The sequence below is a fragment of the Pogoniulus pusillus genome, chromosome 7 (assembly GCF_015220805.1).
Source record: "Pogoniulus pusillus isolate bPogPus1 chromosome 7, bPogPus1.pri, whole genome shotgun sequence".
NCBI classification, from domain to species: Eukaryota; Metazoa; Chordata; class Aves; order Piciformes; family Lybiidae; genus Pogoniulus; species Pogoniulus pusillus.
The window spans coordinates 5,385,278-5,403,472 of NC_087270.1; the positions used below are offsets into that span (position 1 = coordinate 5,385,278).

Below are 18,195 nucleotides of genomic sequence, written 5' to 3' on the forward strand. Positions count from 1 at the left end.
TCAGACAGCTTCAGCTGCATCCACTTCTTCACAGCATAATGAGCTACAAACATAGAATATGATCTTACAGTCAATACTTACCTGAGCGGTCCTAATGGTGTTACTGATGTGAAAAATTCCACTGCCTTTAGACACTCTGTTCATTTTAACTTTCTACTGTCAAAGAAACTAAAGCTACTCTCCTTAAAATCAGATGATGCCTGTAGGCTGGTGTCTGTACCTCTGACATGCCACAGAGGAAGCCACAGTCACTTGGGATGTCCATGAAGTACATATGCAATTTACCTCACCCCAGAAGGCTTATAAGAAGGAAGCACTAAAATAAACCACCTATGGGATTCAACGAGTCCAACATGGAAATAGTTCCCTACATTTCCCCTTTCCAAAACAAGATGCCATTAGGAGTATGAGAGGAAGTCTAAGCTGGCAGGGTATAAATAGCCTGAGCAGGATGCTGGGACCAGCTGAAGCTCTCCTAAAGGGACACAAATGTACTCCGGAGCATTTCAGGTACATCAATGCTCAGACTTCCTATGATGAACCATCCCAGAATTCCCCAAGGGAAAAAGATGCAGCCTTCTCTACAGTTTCCTAATGATGGCTCTGTCCTTACTTAAAGGCTGACATCATCCCTGCATTTAATTTCAAAGTGAGCTGAGAACAAAGTCATCCCTTTTCACAAGACCTTCATGAGACTTATCTCCTTAGGGCAGTCGGTATAATTTTCAAAGCATGTGCACATCTGGGATTGTATTTGCAACAAATAAACAGAAAATGAAGTCCTAAACTCAACCGTTTATTTCATTGTCTTTAAGCTATGCAAAACTGCTTTCTTTCTTCATTTCCCCCCCCTGCTGAGAATGGCCTACAACAGTTTCCAGACAAGCCAACTAATGAAACAAGGCATAAACATATTTCAGTGTTTATATACATCATTAAATAGGCTCTTTTTACTCTCAATTTAGAATAATCAATTTCATGACAAGAAATTGAAAGCTAGGTCCTGAAACCTTAGTCTAATAGCAGCCACATGGAAATACAGTAATCCCAAAAACTCCTACTTCAAGGAACAATGCCTGGAAAGAATAGGGAAAGCCAATGTACCCTCCTAGAAATGGGTTAGGGACATCTTTCACTACGATCAGATTGCTCAAAGACCTGTGCAACTTAACCCTGAACATTTCCAACAATGGCACAACCACAACTTACCTGGGCAACCTGTTCTCTCTCACCTCCCTCAACATGAACAATTTCTTTATGTCCAATCTAAATCTACCCCCATTCAGTTTAAAATTATTGCCTCTTGTTCTGTCACTACCAGCTCAGTAAAAAGTCTCTCTCACTCTACATACTGAAAGGACATCATAAGGCCTCCATGGGGTCTTTGCTTTTCCAAGTTGAATAATACCTTCCTTAGGAGATAATCCTCCCAGAGCCTTAAACAGAAGGCATCACACTTTTAACTTCCATTTTCTGAATCATCTGATGTTTTGACTGGTCCAGAAGGTGCATGCCATGTCTATAGGCAGTTGAGCATTACTCTTAGAACTTCTACTGAGGGAAAGCACATTCAAGGAAGTGTCTGTCCCAGAAACTCACCTCACCTTTTTCATTACACCATTACAATTATTTCCAGGGCAGTAGAGAAAAGCAAATCAATCAGCAAAACAGAATTAAGGGCCACAATTCACAAACACACAAGAAAAGCCCAAAATTGTCAACAAAGCTTTCTTTAACAGACCACTGAAACACTGGATTATCTTAACTGCCTTTTATTTAGCAAAACTTAAAACTCTATATATAAACTCTTGATGCTTAAGTTCAAGACAAAAGATTAAGCATCATTGTTGTGTTTCCATGGGGGAAAAATCAATCTCAGGTTCAGATCAAAATAAACCCCAAACCTAAGGCAATTCCACTTTCATCACAGTATCCGTTCCCTCCTAAGCTGTAACTTCAATACAGAGAAAAGTGTTCCTTTTTCCCACTAACTCACAAAATAGGGGAAGGGAAAATGAAAGAAGATGCAAAATCACAGAACAGTATTTTTACATGATCAGCAGTTTATGCAACTCACTAACCTGAGACACCACCACAGCCAAAAGCTTGGTAATGTGCACCGATGGACACTGGTAATAATAGTTGGCACCTGAAGCAACAATCTCAATATGCACCAAAACGTCAAAAACTGAAGAAACTCAAAATATTCCTTGTTTTAAAGGCTAAGTTTAACTTCTATAAGATGTGATAGTCTTGTACTAGACAAGATACAAAACTTGTTACAAAGAGAACTTCAAGACCTGGTACTGCAGATGCATTTGAAAAGTCACTATGTCTTAACTGCACTGCTCTGAAACAAATTTTGTATCAACTTAGTTCTCCCTCTCTAACGTTTTAAACACCAAGGCAGCTGATTAAACCTTTTGGAATCAATGTTACAATGAAAAGTTTGAGCTGGTGGAGGGTGGGAGTGATTTTGTTTTGGAGGCAGCAGTCCTATGAGATGATTGTGGTGTGACTATGGAACAATACTGATGGTGTGTTCAGCATCTCTAGGATTCCATGTCTCTGAAATTATTATGATAGAAGACTCAAAAATAAAAACATGAATCACTACAAACCTTATCTTGCTTTTTATCTTCCGATTCATTACTGGACAATCTTGTCTTAAGTTTCACTGAGCCTTCTTTAAAGATATCTCCAAACCCAATACCTCTGATTTTCTTTGGCTGTGCTGCTGGTCCAGTTCCAGGTTCGTTCCCATTTCCTGGAGATGCCACAGGTGAGGTATGATTACTGAAAACAGGCTCTGAAAGTTAAAAAACAAAAAGAAAGAAAAATGTTGGTTTAATAGCCAAATTTTTTTATTTGCTTCTTTGGGGAAAAAAGTGTAACACAGCTGCATACACTGCTCATGCTAAACAGGTTCTCCAGGAAGAGTACTGTAGCTATACTGTACTCAACACTTGTCAGTCCACACCTTGAGTGCTGTGTCCAGTTCTGGGCCCTTCAATTCAAGAGAGATGTTGAGGTGCTGGAAGGTGTCCAGAGGTGGGAGACAAAGCTGGTGAGGGGCCTGGAACACAAACCCTATGAGGAGAGGCTGAGGGAGCTGGGGGTGTTTAACCTGGAGAAGAGGAGGCTCAGGGGAGACCTCATTGCTGTCTACAGCTACCTGAAGGGAGGCTACAGTCAGGTGGGGGTTGGTCTCTTCTCCCAGGCAACCAGCAATAGAACAAGGGGACACAGTCTCAAGTTGTGCTAGGCGATGTCTAGGCTGGATGTTAGGAGGAAGTTGTTGGCAGAGAGAGTGATTGGCATTGGAATGGGCTGCCCAGGGAGGTGGTGGAGTCACCGTCCCTAGAGGTCTTCAAGAAAAGCCTGGATGAGGCACTTAGTGCCATGGCCTAGTAGACTGGCTAGGGTTGGATGCTAGGTTGGGCTGGATGATCTTGGAGGTCTCTTCCAACCTGGTTGATTCTATGATTCTATTCTATAATACCACACATTTGTTCTTGTATATTTAACATAGAACCTTCTGACACGACAGCAGTATTGCACCAGATACTCTGGTAACTAACTCATTAGATCATAGCATCTCTTGCCATTTCAATTACCACTCAGGCTCCAAAGCCTGTTAATGTTAATGCTTTCCATTAGCTTTCTGAAGCTCTGCTTATGCATTCTCTGAAGATCAGGTTTCAGTCCAACACTTAAAAGCTTGTCATTTGCACAGCTACAGCTGCGTAAGCGATAATCAATAAAGATTGATATTGAGTCCTACCATATTCCAACAGCCATGGCGGGGGTGGGGAGGAAAGTGTGTTTCAGTAGGGAACCAAAAGATAACCAAGTGTTGCTCTAAAGGCATTATCAAAAATAACTGCAAAGAGTTTCTTGCAAATGTATTTAAATCTGATACAGTTAAAAGTCGTAAGCCATTACCCAACAAAAAGTAACGGCTTCAAACTGAAGAAGTTAGATTTAGATTTGACATTAGAAAGAAATTATTCCCCATGAGAGTGGGGAAGCACTGGAACAAGCTGTCCAAAGAAGTTGTGGAGGCTGCAGCCTTGGAAGTGTTCAAAGCCAGGCTAGATGTGGCCCCAAGTGTCCTGGTCTAGTAGAACCTGGCCTTAAGCAGGTGAGTCAAATTTGCTGACCTTTAAAGTCCACTTAAGGTCTGTTTTATATCTCTCTTGGATATCTAAAAAGCTACAAATTTCATGGATTAGGAAAGTCCAGGTTGCATTTTTTCATAGACCATAGCTCAGTGAATGGGGCATTTACAGTTTCCCCAGGAGTGAGGAAAGAACTGCAAACACTTGAGATGACTGTGAAAGTACTGAGCACTAAAAGATAACCTCGTGGGGGGGGGGGGGAGGGGGGGAGAAGCTGAAAATCCTAACTTGATAGTCGCTGACAGAAAATACAATTACTCTAAGTTGCTGTTCAGTCTCACCGACCTCAACATTCAGGAATTAAGACCAACACATAAGCATTTGTAAATTCATCTCACCAGACCCCACTAAATTTAGGGTACTTTACCTCCATGGAGACAGCTGTCTGGGACTGCTGAAGACAAACAAGCCTGTGCTACTGCAATTATTCCCATAATTAGCAAAAAAAAACCCAAAACCCAAACACATTAAAGATATTTTTCCTTACACACAACTGTCTAAGCAGCTAACACTTTCATGACTGCTAAGATGACAAAATCAGCTTGGTTGGAAAAGATCTTCAAGATCATCAAGTCTAAGCAATACCCAACTCTATCAAGTCTGGTGCTAAATCATGTCCATTTAATTGTTAAACTAAAACACAGTAAACAAACACAGCCCCCTTTCTAGGATTCACACTGAGTCTTAATACATTGTTTTAATTCTCAACTGACATACTAAATGCTGAAATTTCTTGTTAGAGAACTTGTATCTCTGACATGAGTCAAAAAACAACCAACCTATTAAATGGAAGAATATTTTATTAGCCAATGCTAAATAGTTCAGGTATATGACATGGTAAAACTTCTAGTGATCAAATGCAGGACATACATTAGCAAGCAAGGGATCTTCATAGTCAGCATCAAGACTTTCTAGAATGAAGTTGCTTACCATTCTTAAGAAGCTAATATTCTTCACAATTGGTGGTGCTAGAAGCATAATGAAACAAATTACACTCAAAAGCTCTTTCTTGCTCCCAATGCCCTTCCAGAAGCATAATATTATCAATTACCAATCATATTATCAAGAGAAGGCTCAGGGGTGATCTCATTACTGTCTACAACTAACTGAAGAGAAGCTATAGCCAGGTGGGGGTTGGTCTCTTCTCCCAGGCAACCAGGAATAGAACAAGGAGACAGTCTCAAGTTGTGCTGGGTGAGGTATGGGCTGAATGTTAGGAGGAAGTTCCTCCCAGAAAGAGTGGTGGAGTCACCGTCCCTGGAGGTGTTCAAAAAAAGACTGGCTGAGGCACTTAGTGCCATGGTCTAGATGACTGGCTAGGGCTGGGTGCTAGGTTGGACTGGATGATCTTGGAGGTCTCTTCCAACCTGGTTGATTCAATGATTCAATTATACCCAAGATGTAAAATGACTTTAAGTGATTACAAAGAGAATACCACCTGTGTCATCCACGGCATCCTGTGTTTCTCCATCATCTGTCAATTCCAATTCTTTCACGAAGTTTGAAGGAAACAACCCTGCCTTGCCATTTAGTGTTCCACTCCACCATCCATCTTCTACCTGTACAGAAATATTTTGCACATTACCAATAAACCAACATTTTATCAATTCCAGATGTAATTCACTTATGAAACTACAAACAAGTCTAGAAGTTCAAATGACCGTAATTTCTCTTTAAAGAAATCTACCACAGATGTGGAAACAGCAGGCAGAAAAGAGCAAGAAAATAATTTATTGTCATTTCTTTACAGCAACAATCCTGACATAAGACTAGTTTCTTGCCAGCTAATCCAGAAGACCATATTCACCCTCTTTCTCAGAGTAAGACAGAATAAGAGGCATTACACATCTATCAGAAGAAACAATTGAAGTGTTTATTAACTAAATATGCAACTTTTAGGCTAAAGATTTTTTTAATGTACTCTTGCTGCCCATCTAATATTACCTCTATCTTGTTCAGTTTCCATCAGCCCTCTTGTGCTGAGAGAACAGGAGTTGCTTAGTCTAGAGAAAAGGAGGCTGAGGAGATGCCTTCTCACTCTCCACACCTACCTTAAAGGAGGTTGGACTCCACTCTTCTCCTTAGTGACAAGTGAGAAGATGAGACAAACTGCCTCAAGCTGCACCCGAGGAAGTTTAGAGTGAGTATTAGAAGAACTTTCTTTACTGAAAGGGCTCTCAACCACTGGAATAGACTCTCCAAGGAGGTGGTTGAATCCCCATTCCCGGAGATGATTAGAAGACTTGTAGACATGGTGCTAAGGATCATGGTTTAGCACTAAATTTGGGTGGATTCAATGATCTTAAAGGTCTTTCCCAATTCAGATGATTCTGTGAATCTATGCTCACTGCAGGAGAGTTGGACTAGATGAACTTTAAAGGCCCAACCTAACGCATTCTGGGATTCCATCATTCTATTCCCACTGGTCTCATACCCATTGAACTGCTTCAATTTACATCAGAAGACATGAGTTTCAAAACTATGATTTCTACATATCACGTAAGGTAGGGCAGAGAAAAGTCCTTCAAGACATCAAGAGTAATGGAAAACTAAGCTGTCCACTCTAGTAGGAGGTCACTGGAAAACTGCACACATCCAGTTCTAGATGTGCCAGAAGACACAGATGCTTTCCCACCAGAGGTGGCCAGCCAACAAAGATAACACATGGATTTTGCGGTGGCACAGTCCTAGAGCTACAAGTCTGCTGGATGCCAAATTTTGTTTGCTTTAGCTATGTGCAAGACAACTCTGCAAATAAATCTGTTCAGGGATTAGGGAACATAATAATGCTAATGCTTATTTATGTGCCTGGATTCCTGGTGTGCTCTTTATACTGCAGTACTCCAAAATTTCATGGAACTTCCAGGAATATCCCACAGTACAAAGTAAAACAAAAGCTGAGCATGCATAAGCAACAACATAAAACAATGCCAGAAGACAGAGTTCTTAAACTGTGCTGTTCAAATTTGTGAAGAGTATTCAAATGGCCTTCAATAAATCAAATGTGTTTGCTTAATGAGCACTATTTGAAGCTATAAATAAGATACCATTTACAAAGTCTCATTTCAGTTGCTCCGTTTTGGGGCTGAAATTTTGTTTTTAAATAAGGGGGGGAGGGAAAAAAAGCAGCAGGGAAAGAAAATAGCAGTTGTTTACATTATCTTTTTTTAGCTTTGTTTTGTAGGTCACCACGCCGAATAAACAGCACAGTTTTTAAACGCCAACCTACCTCCAGGCAAGCAGAACGCATGCAAAACCTGGCAGCTAGAGAGACAGACAGGCAATGAAAAGAGCACTGTTCTTTTTAAAGACATCTTGGTGCTTAAATAGAGCTTGACTGTGGATGGTTCAAATTCAGAGTCTGGGCCTCTGAAACGAATTGTAAGAGTAGGTTACTGACAAATGCTGGCCAAGCTCTGGTGCTTTGTACTTGACTGAAATACAAACGCCTTGACCCACCCGTACCACACCCAAGAGCCATGAGAAAAGGACTTCTAATGTTTACAATACAGGAGGCAGCTTGAGCATCTATTTAAATCTTCTGCCTAGAGATAAGGTCAGCAAAGCACTTTATACACTTGCAAGGCAAAGTGATGCCAGTTCACAGTCAGGAATAATGCAAAACTTAGCACACTTGCTGCAGCCTCCTTTGCAAAACCTGGCTATAGACAAGCTAAACTATCAGGAAAAGGTATCTTTTTCATGAGTGTTAAAAAATAGGTTTAATACATTCTGCATCATTTGGTGGAGAGCATCTGTGCATTTCTGGGCATGAGCACCACAGATGGCATTTTCACAACTCCTCTCTTCCAGTTCAAAACCTTACCACGTGATACAATTTCCACAAGGGGGAGATACAGCTCTGGAGCTCACCTCAGGGCTTTCTTTTCCTGCCAATTCCATCAGCTTATTTCTGTAAGATGATTTTAAAACTCCGGTTTCTAAACAAAGGCAAAGGGGAGTGGGACAGGCTAAAAAAAAAGCCTGAAACAAGAAGTTTTGCCAATCTGATTTTTTAAAATGAAGACTCTATTAACAGAGTCATATGAATTTCAATCATACTTGACAACACAGCATGCAAATACTTTAAAGCCACAGAAATAGAACAGCTATTTTGTATTGCATCTGACAGCAGGGAGAAGGCATAAAAGAGAAACAAAAGTTTACAGTAATGAGGTGGACTTTGTGATTCTATTTTGCATGTAAACCTTACAAGTTATGTAAACAAAAACCCCTGAAGATTCAGCCAGCATATAGCATAAGGGCTTCCTTCCCTAAAAGCTTCTTTTAATCCTTTTAGCCATACAATTTCTGAACCATATGCCTCCAACTTTTGATTTCACAACCAGCAGTGCAAGTTGCAGCTATTTAATTCATGAAAATAATTTCAGGGGATAAACACTGAATGAGTCATAGATAACTGCTACAATGTGGACAGATGCAAAGCCATCCAGAGGGACCTTGATGGCCTTGAAAACCAGCCCAATGCTACTCTCATGAAGTTCAACACAGCCAAGTGCTAATTACCATATTGAATGTCCAGTAGATAGTATTTTCTACCTGAAACATCTGAATGTGAGCCAGCAGTGTGCCCAGGTGGTCGAGAAGGTCAACAGCCTTCCTGCCTGTATCAGGAATAGCGTGACAAGCAGAACTAGGGAAGTGATCACCCTCCATGCTCAGCACTGGTGAGGCCACACTTAGAATACTGTGTTCAGTTTGGAGGCTCTCAATACAAGAAATACATTGAGGTATTGGAGCAGATCCAGAGAAGGTTAAAAAAAAAAACTGGTGAAGGGTCTGGAGAACAGCCCTTGTGAGGAGTATCTAAGGCAACTGGGGTTGCTCAGCTTGGAGAAAAGGAGACTGAGGAGAGACAACCTCACTTTCTACAGCTACCTGAACAGAAGGACTGAAGTGGATGTTGGTCTCTTCTTTTTTAGTAAGAAGTGATAGCACAAGAGAAAATAACCTCAATTTGCACTAGGGAAGGTTCTGAGTAAGCGTTAGAAGAACCTTATTCACTAAAGGGGTTATCAAACACTGGAATAGGCTCCTCTATTGAGTTCCCATCCCTGGAGGTGATTAAAAAACCTCACAGAGGTTGTGCTAAGCAAAATGATTTAGTACCAGGTTTGTTAGTTAGGTAACAGTTGGAATGAATGACCATAAAGGTCTTCTCCAATTCAAACGATTCTATGAATCTACTGAATCAAAGCCACCACCCTCTGATGGTTTTGAGCTAACAGGTGAGGCAACAAATGAGTAAATTCAGGAATGCAGCTTCAGCCTTAAAAATGCTCATTCTTATGCTATTTTCCAACATACTTATAATTTAAGTAATCAGCCAAAAGAATAATTTGACTTTTGGCCACACAATAAGATGACCAGCTCTGCAAAGCAGCTTACCTCTTCACCGATGTCGATCACATCCCCCAGTTTGAGCTCCAACTCATCCTCATTCTGTGGGACGTATTCAAAGAGCACTTTGCACTGCCGCTTCTTGGACCCTGAGTCAAGGGAAATGGCAGAAGTAAGAAAGGATAAATAGTTTTTCCCTACACTCACCTTCTGAAGATGAAATCTGACCAGAAGACCAATGAACCTTCCCAAAAAGCTACATAGCTTGTGCAGCTGGTTTTCTATCTTCCTTGTGTGTCTTATCTTAGATGGAGCCCGAAAACCGTTGAGCTTCACAGACTCTTGATTACAAACACACACACACACTACACTGCCAATTACCAACGTGCCATAAAAAAAAAACACATGTTGACACAAGCAAGTCAGGTGTATCCTCACTGCAATTATTTTTCAAGCTATTTCCTGCCCAAAGTCTGAATGAACGACGAACACTGCCAGCTGTAGAGTTAGTACCTGTTAGGAAGAAAATGTGCAAGTCTGAGCCTCCAGTCTTTAAGCAATTCTGAAAGAAGGTGATAGAAAGAGCATTTTTAGAATATAGGTGTTAAACACTGGCACAGGCAGCCCAGATTGATAGTAGATACCTCATCCCAGAAAGCATTCCAGGTCAGGTTGAACAGGGCTGTACTTGATGTATGTAAAGATGATCCTGCTGACTGCAGTGAGGTTGGACTAGACAACCTTTAGAGGTCACAACCTAAAACATTCTATGACTGGGTAGCATAACACATTTTGTTCTGCAAAATACTGAAATGCCAATTGCCTTTTTGCCCTCTAACAAAGACCTTGATAACTATTGATCTGAGGTAATGCTAATTTTGCTCAGCTCATATTTCAAAATCCCAAGTAATTTTTATCTGTGAAGGCAAAAGCATCTTTTTTCTCAGTGTCAGTATGGAGAAATTCAACCTGCACTTCAATTAGGAGTGTTTGACAAAGGCACAACTAAAATAAAGTGCAATCTTGAAATGTCTGCCATGTATTATAAGAGGTTTGCAGGCACTTAAGAGACAAAATGACACCCTGCAAGGGGAGAGCATTGAAGTGGCTGCCAACAACTCCTCCAGCCAGAGCAGTGTGAACCTACAATTGCCCAATTATGCAGCACACATCCTGGAGCGATACTGCTGCTGAAGAGAGTTTGGGCATTTCTCCTTCAAATAAGCAGCTGTGCCTTCAGACCTTTTCCACAACAGAGCAACCAGCATGCTTTTGAAAGCAAACGTCATCCTATGCTGTGACTCTCACATGCTGCCTATCCTCCTTATAAACGATCTGCCACAGTGTAAGTGAACATACAAAGGAAAAGCTTGAAGTGGTAAAGCTTAACCTTCAGCTCGTAGGAGGTATGCAATTTACACGCTTTCTCTTCTACTTTGCATTCCTGCAACACTCAAGCTTCAGCAATTAAGACTAGCTGGGTTATAATACTTCAAACTGCATCCAAGACTGAGCCTTGTCTTGTTGTAGCAGCGTTGAAAGTCCAAAGTCAGACATTCAGAAAACTGCCACTCCCAGAGTTCTCAATATAAAATGTGCCAGGCACCTGAGTAACATTTAGGATCTAAAACTTCTGAGACACAGCTCACAAATCAAGAGGGTTGGACTTGATGATCTGTGAGGTCTCTTCCAACCCTGATGATACTGTGATAATTTTGAACATACTGGTATATAGTTAGTGCTCTGGAGAGCTCAAACAAGGCAGGAAACTAATAAACCAGAAGTATGAAGCTCTCTATGGGCTCTTTCTAATAATGTCTAATTGCCCACATAATACACTCTTCTCCTAACTCCACTGAAACTCCTACATTAGCCAAGAGGGATTGTTAACGGTAATTGCAACAAACGGTTCACTGGCCTTTACTACCTCCTGCAGTGCTTTCAGGGCTCCTCCTTTGTCTGAGATTAACTGATACCAAAAAAAGGGAAGTTAAAAAGTCATGGTCATTTGGTCTAAATCAAATCTCAGCATTTCTTTTCACATTGTAATTCTACCTACAAGGAGAGGGGGAGGACAGTGTGGTTAACAGGAAAACCCCACAGATGAATTTCACATCCAGAACTCTTTCTCACTTGAGGTCTGTTTCCAGCGACAACCTGTCTCGGAAGTACTGCCTTCCATTTTTGAAAGTCACTAGATTAACCTAGGAAGCTAAACAATCAGCTTGGAAGAAAAGCTCCAGCTTCAGGTGGTGCCACAGGACTGCTGAGCTGGCAGCCCCTGGGCAGTTCTGTTCCATTTCCAAAACAATCTGTCTGGTTTTGGATTTTGTTTTGTACAGGGTAAACCAATGTAGCTCTTTGTTGCTGTAACTTAGCACACCTGTATTTTCCTTTACCTGAATAAAAAGCAGCAATGTGATCAACAGGACTACTGTCTGCAGTTTACTGCCCAATTAGTATAAAATACCCTAATTCAGCAAGAGCTGCACATGAGAACACAAGAGACTTCAAAAGCAGAGCGAACCTGACTCATCATGCACTGAAAAATTGCAATTAGAGAGGCTTAACATTATTTTAACCTTGTAAACCTCATTTTACCAGATTAGGTACCAGACATGGAAAGGCAACTAAGCAGTGGAAACCTTTTGAAGGGAGGAAGAGATTGCTCAGGCACAAAGCAAACAGGCTCTGCAGCAGCTGTTTGAACAGTCTTCCAGGAAAGAAGGAACAAGTAAAATGGAAACAGAGATTGTCCTTGTGCCAGTTAAACAATCGTGTGCTTAAAGTAAGGTGCTCAAACATCATTTTCATCTAGGAGGCTAAGACAAGCCAGAGCACCATAGAGCTTGAAACCAAGGTGTGCCTCCTACTCTGACCATGGCCACAGAGTCACCAGCATGAGGATGAGATATTCAAGATATGTGATTGCTCCTGTATTAGTGAAACCAGAATGAGTAGCTAACACTTGCACTGGTATCAGATAGTCTTCACAGACTCAGAGAATCCTAGAATACCTTGAGTTGGAATTACTCATAAGGATCATATTGTTTCCCTATTCAGAGCCTGGCTGCATTAATTTAGGACAACCATTCATTTCTCAGGCTACTTTTCCAAAAGGCTACTGCTGCAAACATCTAGCAGGCATGCATGTGCTGTTGCAAATAAGTATATGTAGTTTAGATACACTAGAAGGTGATTTTGAAGGTAACCACCTTAGTCATGTCTTGAGATTTCAACAAATCTGTAAATCTGGTGGTCTCATTTCAGTGTTTTAAAAGACAACTAGTGACTCTTCTCCTTTTATGGGCAAAAACTCGAAGCACAAAACATGCCAGAAACAGTGATGTCTAAATTCTTTTACAAAAAAAGCAAGCTTAAATTGTAAATGCTTGCAAGCCCTTAAGAGAGAGGAAGTCAGAGTATTTGAGTTTATTACGAGGACTGAGGCATCCAAACACAAATCACAAGTCAAATTTTGGGATGCAGGGAACACTAAGCTTTCTGCTTTAGTTTTTAGTCACTTAATTAAGCATTGAAACAGAGAAACCACAGATACAAAAACATCAAGTCTGCACTTCTGATCATCCTAAGGCTCCAGCTGCAATCAGAGGAAGACCACTACTTAAGTATCATCAACTCAATCTTATTTCACACAAGAAAAGAAACTCTACCAAACCAGAGGAACCTGAACTATGAAGTGTTTCCTTGTCATAAAGCCCTGAATTTGTTAAAATAAATGGTCACAGGAAGATAACCTGATTATCATGAACAGGCTTGCAGTTCTCATTCAAGTACCCGTCAATACAATCAGATGTCACACAGACCCTCACATGCATCCTCAGTAAGTCTGCAGGTAACACTATGCTAGGAGGGAGAGCTGAACTGCTTGAGGGTAGGATGACTCTACAAAGGGACCTAAACTGCATGGACCAATGGGCCAAGGGCTTCTGCATGATATTCAACAAGACCAAGTGCCAGGTCCTGTGCTTGGGTCACCACAATCCCAGGGAATGCTGCAGGCTTGGGGAAGAATGGCTGGAAAGCTGAACTCTTACAAGATCTGGGGGTGCTGAACAATAGCCAACTAAATATGAGCCAGCAGTGTGCCCAGGTGGTCAAAAGCATCCCGGCCTGTATCTGGAATAATGTGACTAGCAGGACCAGGGCACTGGCTGTCCTCTTGTACTCTGCACTGGTGAGACCTCACCTGGAGTACTGTGTTCAGTTTTGGGACACCCACTACAGGAAACACACTGAGATGCTGGAGTGGGTCCAGAGGGGAGTGATAAAACTGGTTAAGGGTTTGGAGAGGATCAGCTGAGGGAACTGGGGTTGTTTAGACTGGAGAAAAGGAGGCTGAGAGAAGACCTTCTTGCTCTCTACAACTGCCTGAAACAAGGCTGAAGTGAGGGGAGTGTTGGTCTCTTCTCTCTAATAACAAACAAGAGGGTGAGAGGAAATGGCCTCAATTTGCACCAAGAGAGGTTAAGTTGGACATTAGAAGAAACTTCTTGATGGAAAGGGTTATCAAACTCTGGAACAGGCTCCCCAGGGAGATGACTGAATCACCATCCCTGGAAGAGTTTAACAGACACAGTAATGTGGTGCCAAGGGACATGATTTAGCATCAGACTTAGTAGAGTCAAATAATGGTTAGACCCAATGACCTTTAAGGTGTTTTCCAACCAAAGATGATTCAGGGTTACAGGGCAACTCTCTGGAATGGGTCTAAACTTTGCTCCCAGGAATGCTCATCCCTGTTACTGCTGTTAAGAATTCCATATAAGTTTTCTGCCCACACATCAGGAACAGAGTTCAGTTTAGAAGCAAAGTGTTTGCTCCCATGTCTCTAGTTTTCCAGACAACACTAAAATTAAATCTGACATTAATACATGCTTATTAGACAATTGTACATCAGCATCTCACACAACTGAAGGACTTGGAAAGACTACATACTCTTCTTGAAGTTTTTGGATGGGGGGTGAGGTTGAAATCCTCCTGCTGGAAGCCCATAGCTGCTCATACGCTGCACAAGACTGGCTACGTTGCCAGACTTCTCCCTTCTGAGTGGTACAGTGTCATCCTTGGGCTCTACATCCTTCTTAACTTCCTGAAACAAGAGATTTTTAGGACTGAGAGGTCGTTTCAATCACTGAAGAGGTCAGTGTTTTTAGACAGGCACCCCATAGACTAAGAGATTCCTGGTACTTACCATTTAGATGTGTAATGATGCATTATGCTCAAAAATCATGGCATCCTGCAACTAAACATGCTAAAGGTCTTAATAAACTTGAACCTCCTACACAATCATACTTATAAACAGGTAAGCAGATGTGCTGAGAACACTCTGGAACAGAGGAAGTATTTTTGCTATCTACTTGACCTCTGAGAATGGGAGCTTTGATTCCAGAAGTCCAGTGTTGCAACTCCTAAATCACAGGTGATATTTCAAAACAGTCTTTAAAACATAAATGTTACTTCAGCACTAAATCTATTTTCATATATAGAACTGTGTAAAATGGTCATGTCCACCTCAGAATGCTCAAAGGTCAATTATAGACATGATGCAATCATACTGTTGAAAGCAGTGGAAAAGGAACTGAGATACAAAAAAGGGAGTGGGAGGAGGAAGTGAGAGGAAAGGTGTAGGAAGGAAGTAACAGGGGCATGATCTTTTGGGTAACTGTCTCCCACATTCCTATCTTTCAAAATTAAGGTGTTAACATTGAAATTTAACATGTCAATCAAGACTAAGAAGCCTACAAACAAGAAAGCACTGTTCTTGACAGAAAAGGCCATTTATGAAGCATTTACTTTACTGCATCAACTCATTAAATGAGATTTGATCAGAGAACAGATACACTGAAAGAAGGAAATCACCACTTTGCACATGAAGAAATCCATTAAGTCAGATGAATGGTTCATCAGGTGCAAAACAGAGTTCCCAACAGCCACAATTCCAGATGCTCTTCAAAGAGCTAGCTTTCAACCCAGATCCCCTTGGATTCCCTAAGCACCCATCAGAATTTCATCAGAGAGACACATCTCCTCTCCTCTCATGTATGCAGATTAACCTGTCTAATCCTTTTCTGCACCCATGATCCTGTCTTCCTTCGCTGTTTTCTTGGAGACAGACACCAGATTTTTGCTTTCTGCTAGGTGAGGAAGCTGTTTACTAGTCCCAGTGTGCACTCCCCATCACTGCATTTAGTTTACCACTATCTCCACAGCAATGTAAAATTCGATCATATCACTTCAGCTGGGAGGGTAAAAAATCAAGGGGAGTCTCAGCCACTATTCCCAAAAGATAGCTCCTTCACCCCTTTAACCATCAACCTGTCACCATCTTGGTCTCGATAGATCTGGTGACACCTGGCATCCTTCCAGTGTTTTGGGCTCTTGTTGCATTTGAAGCTGAGGAGTTTGGAGAACTGAAAGCAACAGAGTAGATATTCATAATCTGATTCTCAACTTGCTACTAGTAAGTTCCATGTAGGCATGACATGGATTTTCCTTGTACAGATTACCTGGTGTTTACCTGCCTCCAATTCATCTACCACCCTCTTTGATTGGTCAGCAACTTGTCATCAGTATGGCACTGATCTACATAGAAGTTTAAGAGCAGTCACAAAAAAGAAGTGCTTGCTGTTCAATCCCCTCTCCAGATGACTGGAGAACCAAGCCAGGACCACAACCAGCTCCCAGAGCATCCCATCAACAACTCCTCCACTATCCTTATGAGCACTTTGTTTATCATTCATTAAATACTTTCCACACTATAACAGAATTTCTCCTTTAGTCTCACAGCAACTCAATTTCTTCAATAATGTGGAGAAATGTATCACACACTCTGAAAACCCAGCTGTGCTACACCCACTGAATTTCACATGCCTGCATGCCCAGCAAGATCCTCAAAGCACATAACCTTTTCCACCACTGCAGCATTACAATGTCTTGAGGAAAACAGACACACAGAAGTATTTTGCAGCTTTTTGTGATATGCTTCAGAACAATTCTTGCATACATCATCAATAGTTGGTGAACAGTTTCACTAATTATTGCAGCTGTAGCAGCAGTAAAATACTCAATAGTATTTGGAAACATCAGCAACACATATACATGATAATGTTGCATGAGCTCAAACATGAGCTTAAACACAAACCCATGCACTGATGCAAAACAAAAATACAAGCAATATATCCATCAAGACCTACTTGGTGCTTTCAGGAACATTAGAACCAGAGTTACTTACTGCAGCAGTGCAGCTGAAAAACTTGGCTAGTCTGGAGAACTCTATTGATGCTTTCAAACATACTATGCACCTGAAGTCAAGCAGTTCAAACTCTCTACAACTATCTGACAGGAGGTTGGAACATGGTGGGCATTGGTCTCTTCTCCCTAGTAACAAGTGACAGGACAAGAAGAAATGGCCTCAAGTTGCAACTTACGCTGCAACACTTAGTTTAAGCGTTAGAAAAAGCTTCTTCGCTGAAAGGGTTATCAAACAGTACAATAGGCTCCCCAGGGAGGTGGATGAATGCCCACTCTTGAAGGGGGTTTAAAAGACTGGAGATGTGGTGCTAAGAGACATGGTTTACACAAAACTCGGTAGACTTAAAAAACAGCTGGACTTGACGATTTTCAAGGTATTTTCGAAGCAAAGCAATTCTATGATTCTAAGGCTTGCCAGTGTTTCCATTAACACCACAGATTTTTATACACTTGTGACTTGGCAGCAGAAGGTCAATGCCAACTGTCCCCTCAAACAAAGCACACTCCACTGGGAAGTCACCACCCACTCTTTCTGTTGCAAACTACAGCAGAAGCAGTAACGGTCAGAAGTTTTCATAATCTCCACTAAACATTTATTTCACAATGCTTAGAGGATTTGCCAAAATCACTACAGGCTGATAAAAATGCATAACTCAACAGATTAAAAAAAAACTCACAGGACCTGGTTTGCACAAAACCTGGTAGAGTTAAATAATAGCTGGACTTGATGATCTTCGAGGTATTTTCCAAGTAAAGCAATTCTGTGATTCCAAGGCTTGTCAGTGTTTCCATTTTAAGGAGCTACTGTTTTAATTACACTTGTCACAGTGCATCAATGCAACATGTGAAACAAGGACTATTCTACTTTACACACAGATGAAAACACAGCACATCTAAATCCTTCTATAGCCTCATGATGCTTATGAAAATAAATAAGCAGGCAGTCCTGACCTACTTTTTAAGCAAGGGAGCAATCAGCCTTCTCACCATCAGCTGCTTGCCCATGCATCGCTCCAGCAAAGACAGCAGGACCCTCCCCACTTTTCTCGCCAGAAGCGAGCACTAAAATTAGTGGAGCACTGGAGACAGAGAAAGCAGGTCAGAACGTCTGAAAGGATGTGAGGAGTGGAGAGTTATAAATACATAGTTCATTCCCGAATTATGAGGCAGAGAAGTTCATTATGCAGCAAACCTAAATCCTTAGCTAGATTCTCCAAGCACAAATAGTTAGACTTCAGCTGCCCATCTCCTGCTACGTGTCACTACACCAAGAACAATCATCTTTACGCTGTTTGTGTTCTTCCCACAGAGAACTACAAAACATCAGCCTGTACAAAAGCAATGTGCATTTCCACTATTGGCCAAGTACATTTTAAAG

At 41.3% G+C, this 18,195-nt stretch overlaps 1 protein-coding gene across 1 annotated transcript in view; it reads right to left on the bottom strand.

Moving 5' to 3' along the window:
- CD2AP (CD2 associated protein) overlaps window positions 1–18,195 on the bottom strand; it is a 72,287-nt gene that overhangs the window by 19,704 nt on the left and 34,388 nt on the right. Inside the window, exons 3-6 of the mRNA XM_064146760.1 lie at window positions 14,502–14,655; window positions 9,591–9,691; window positions 5,620–5,740; window positions 2,622–2,809 (exon numbers count right to left, since the gene is read on the bottom strand). Coding sequence (XP_064002830.1) covers window positions 2,622–2,809; window positions 5,620–5,740; window positions 9,591–9,691; window positions 14,502–14,655 — 564 coding nt within the window. The remainder of the gene's footprint in view (window positions 1–2,621; window positions 2,810–5,619; window positions 5,741–9,590; window positions 9,692–14,501; window positions 14,656–18,195) is intronic.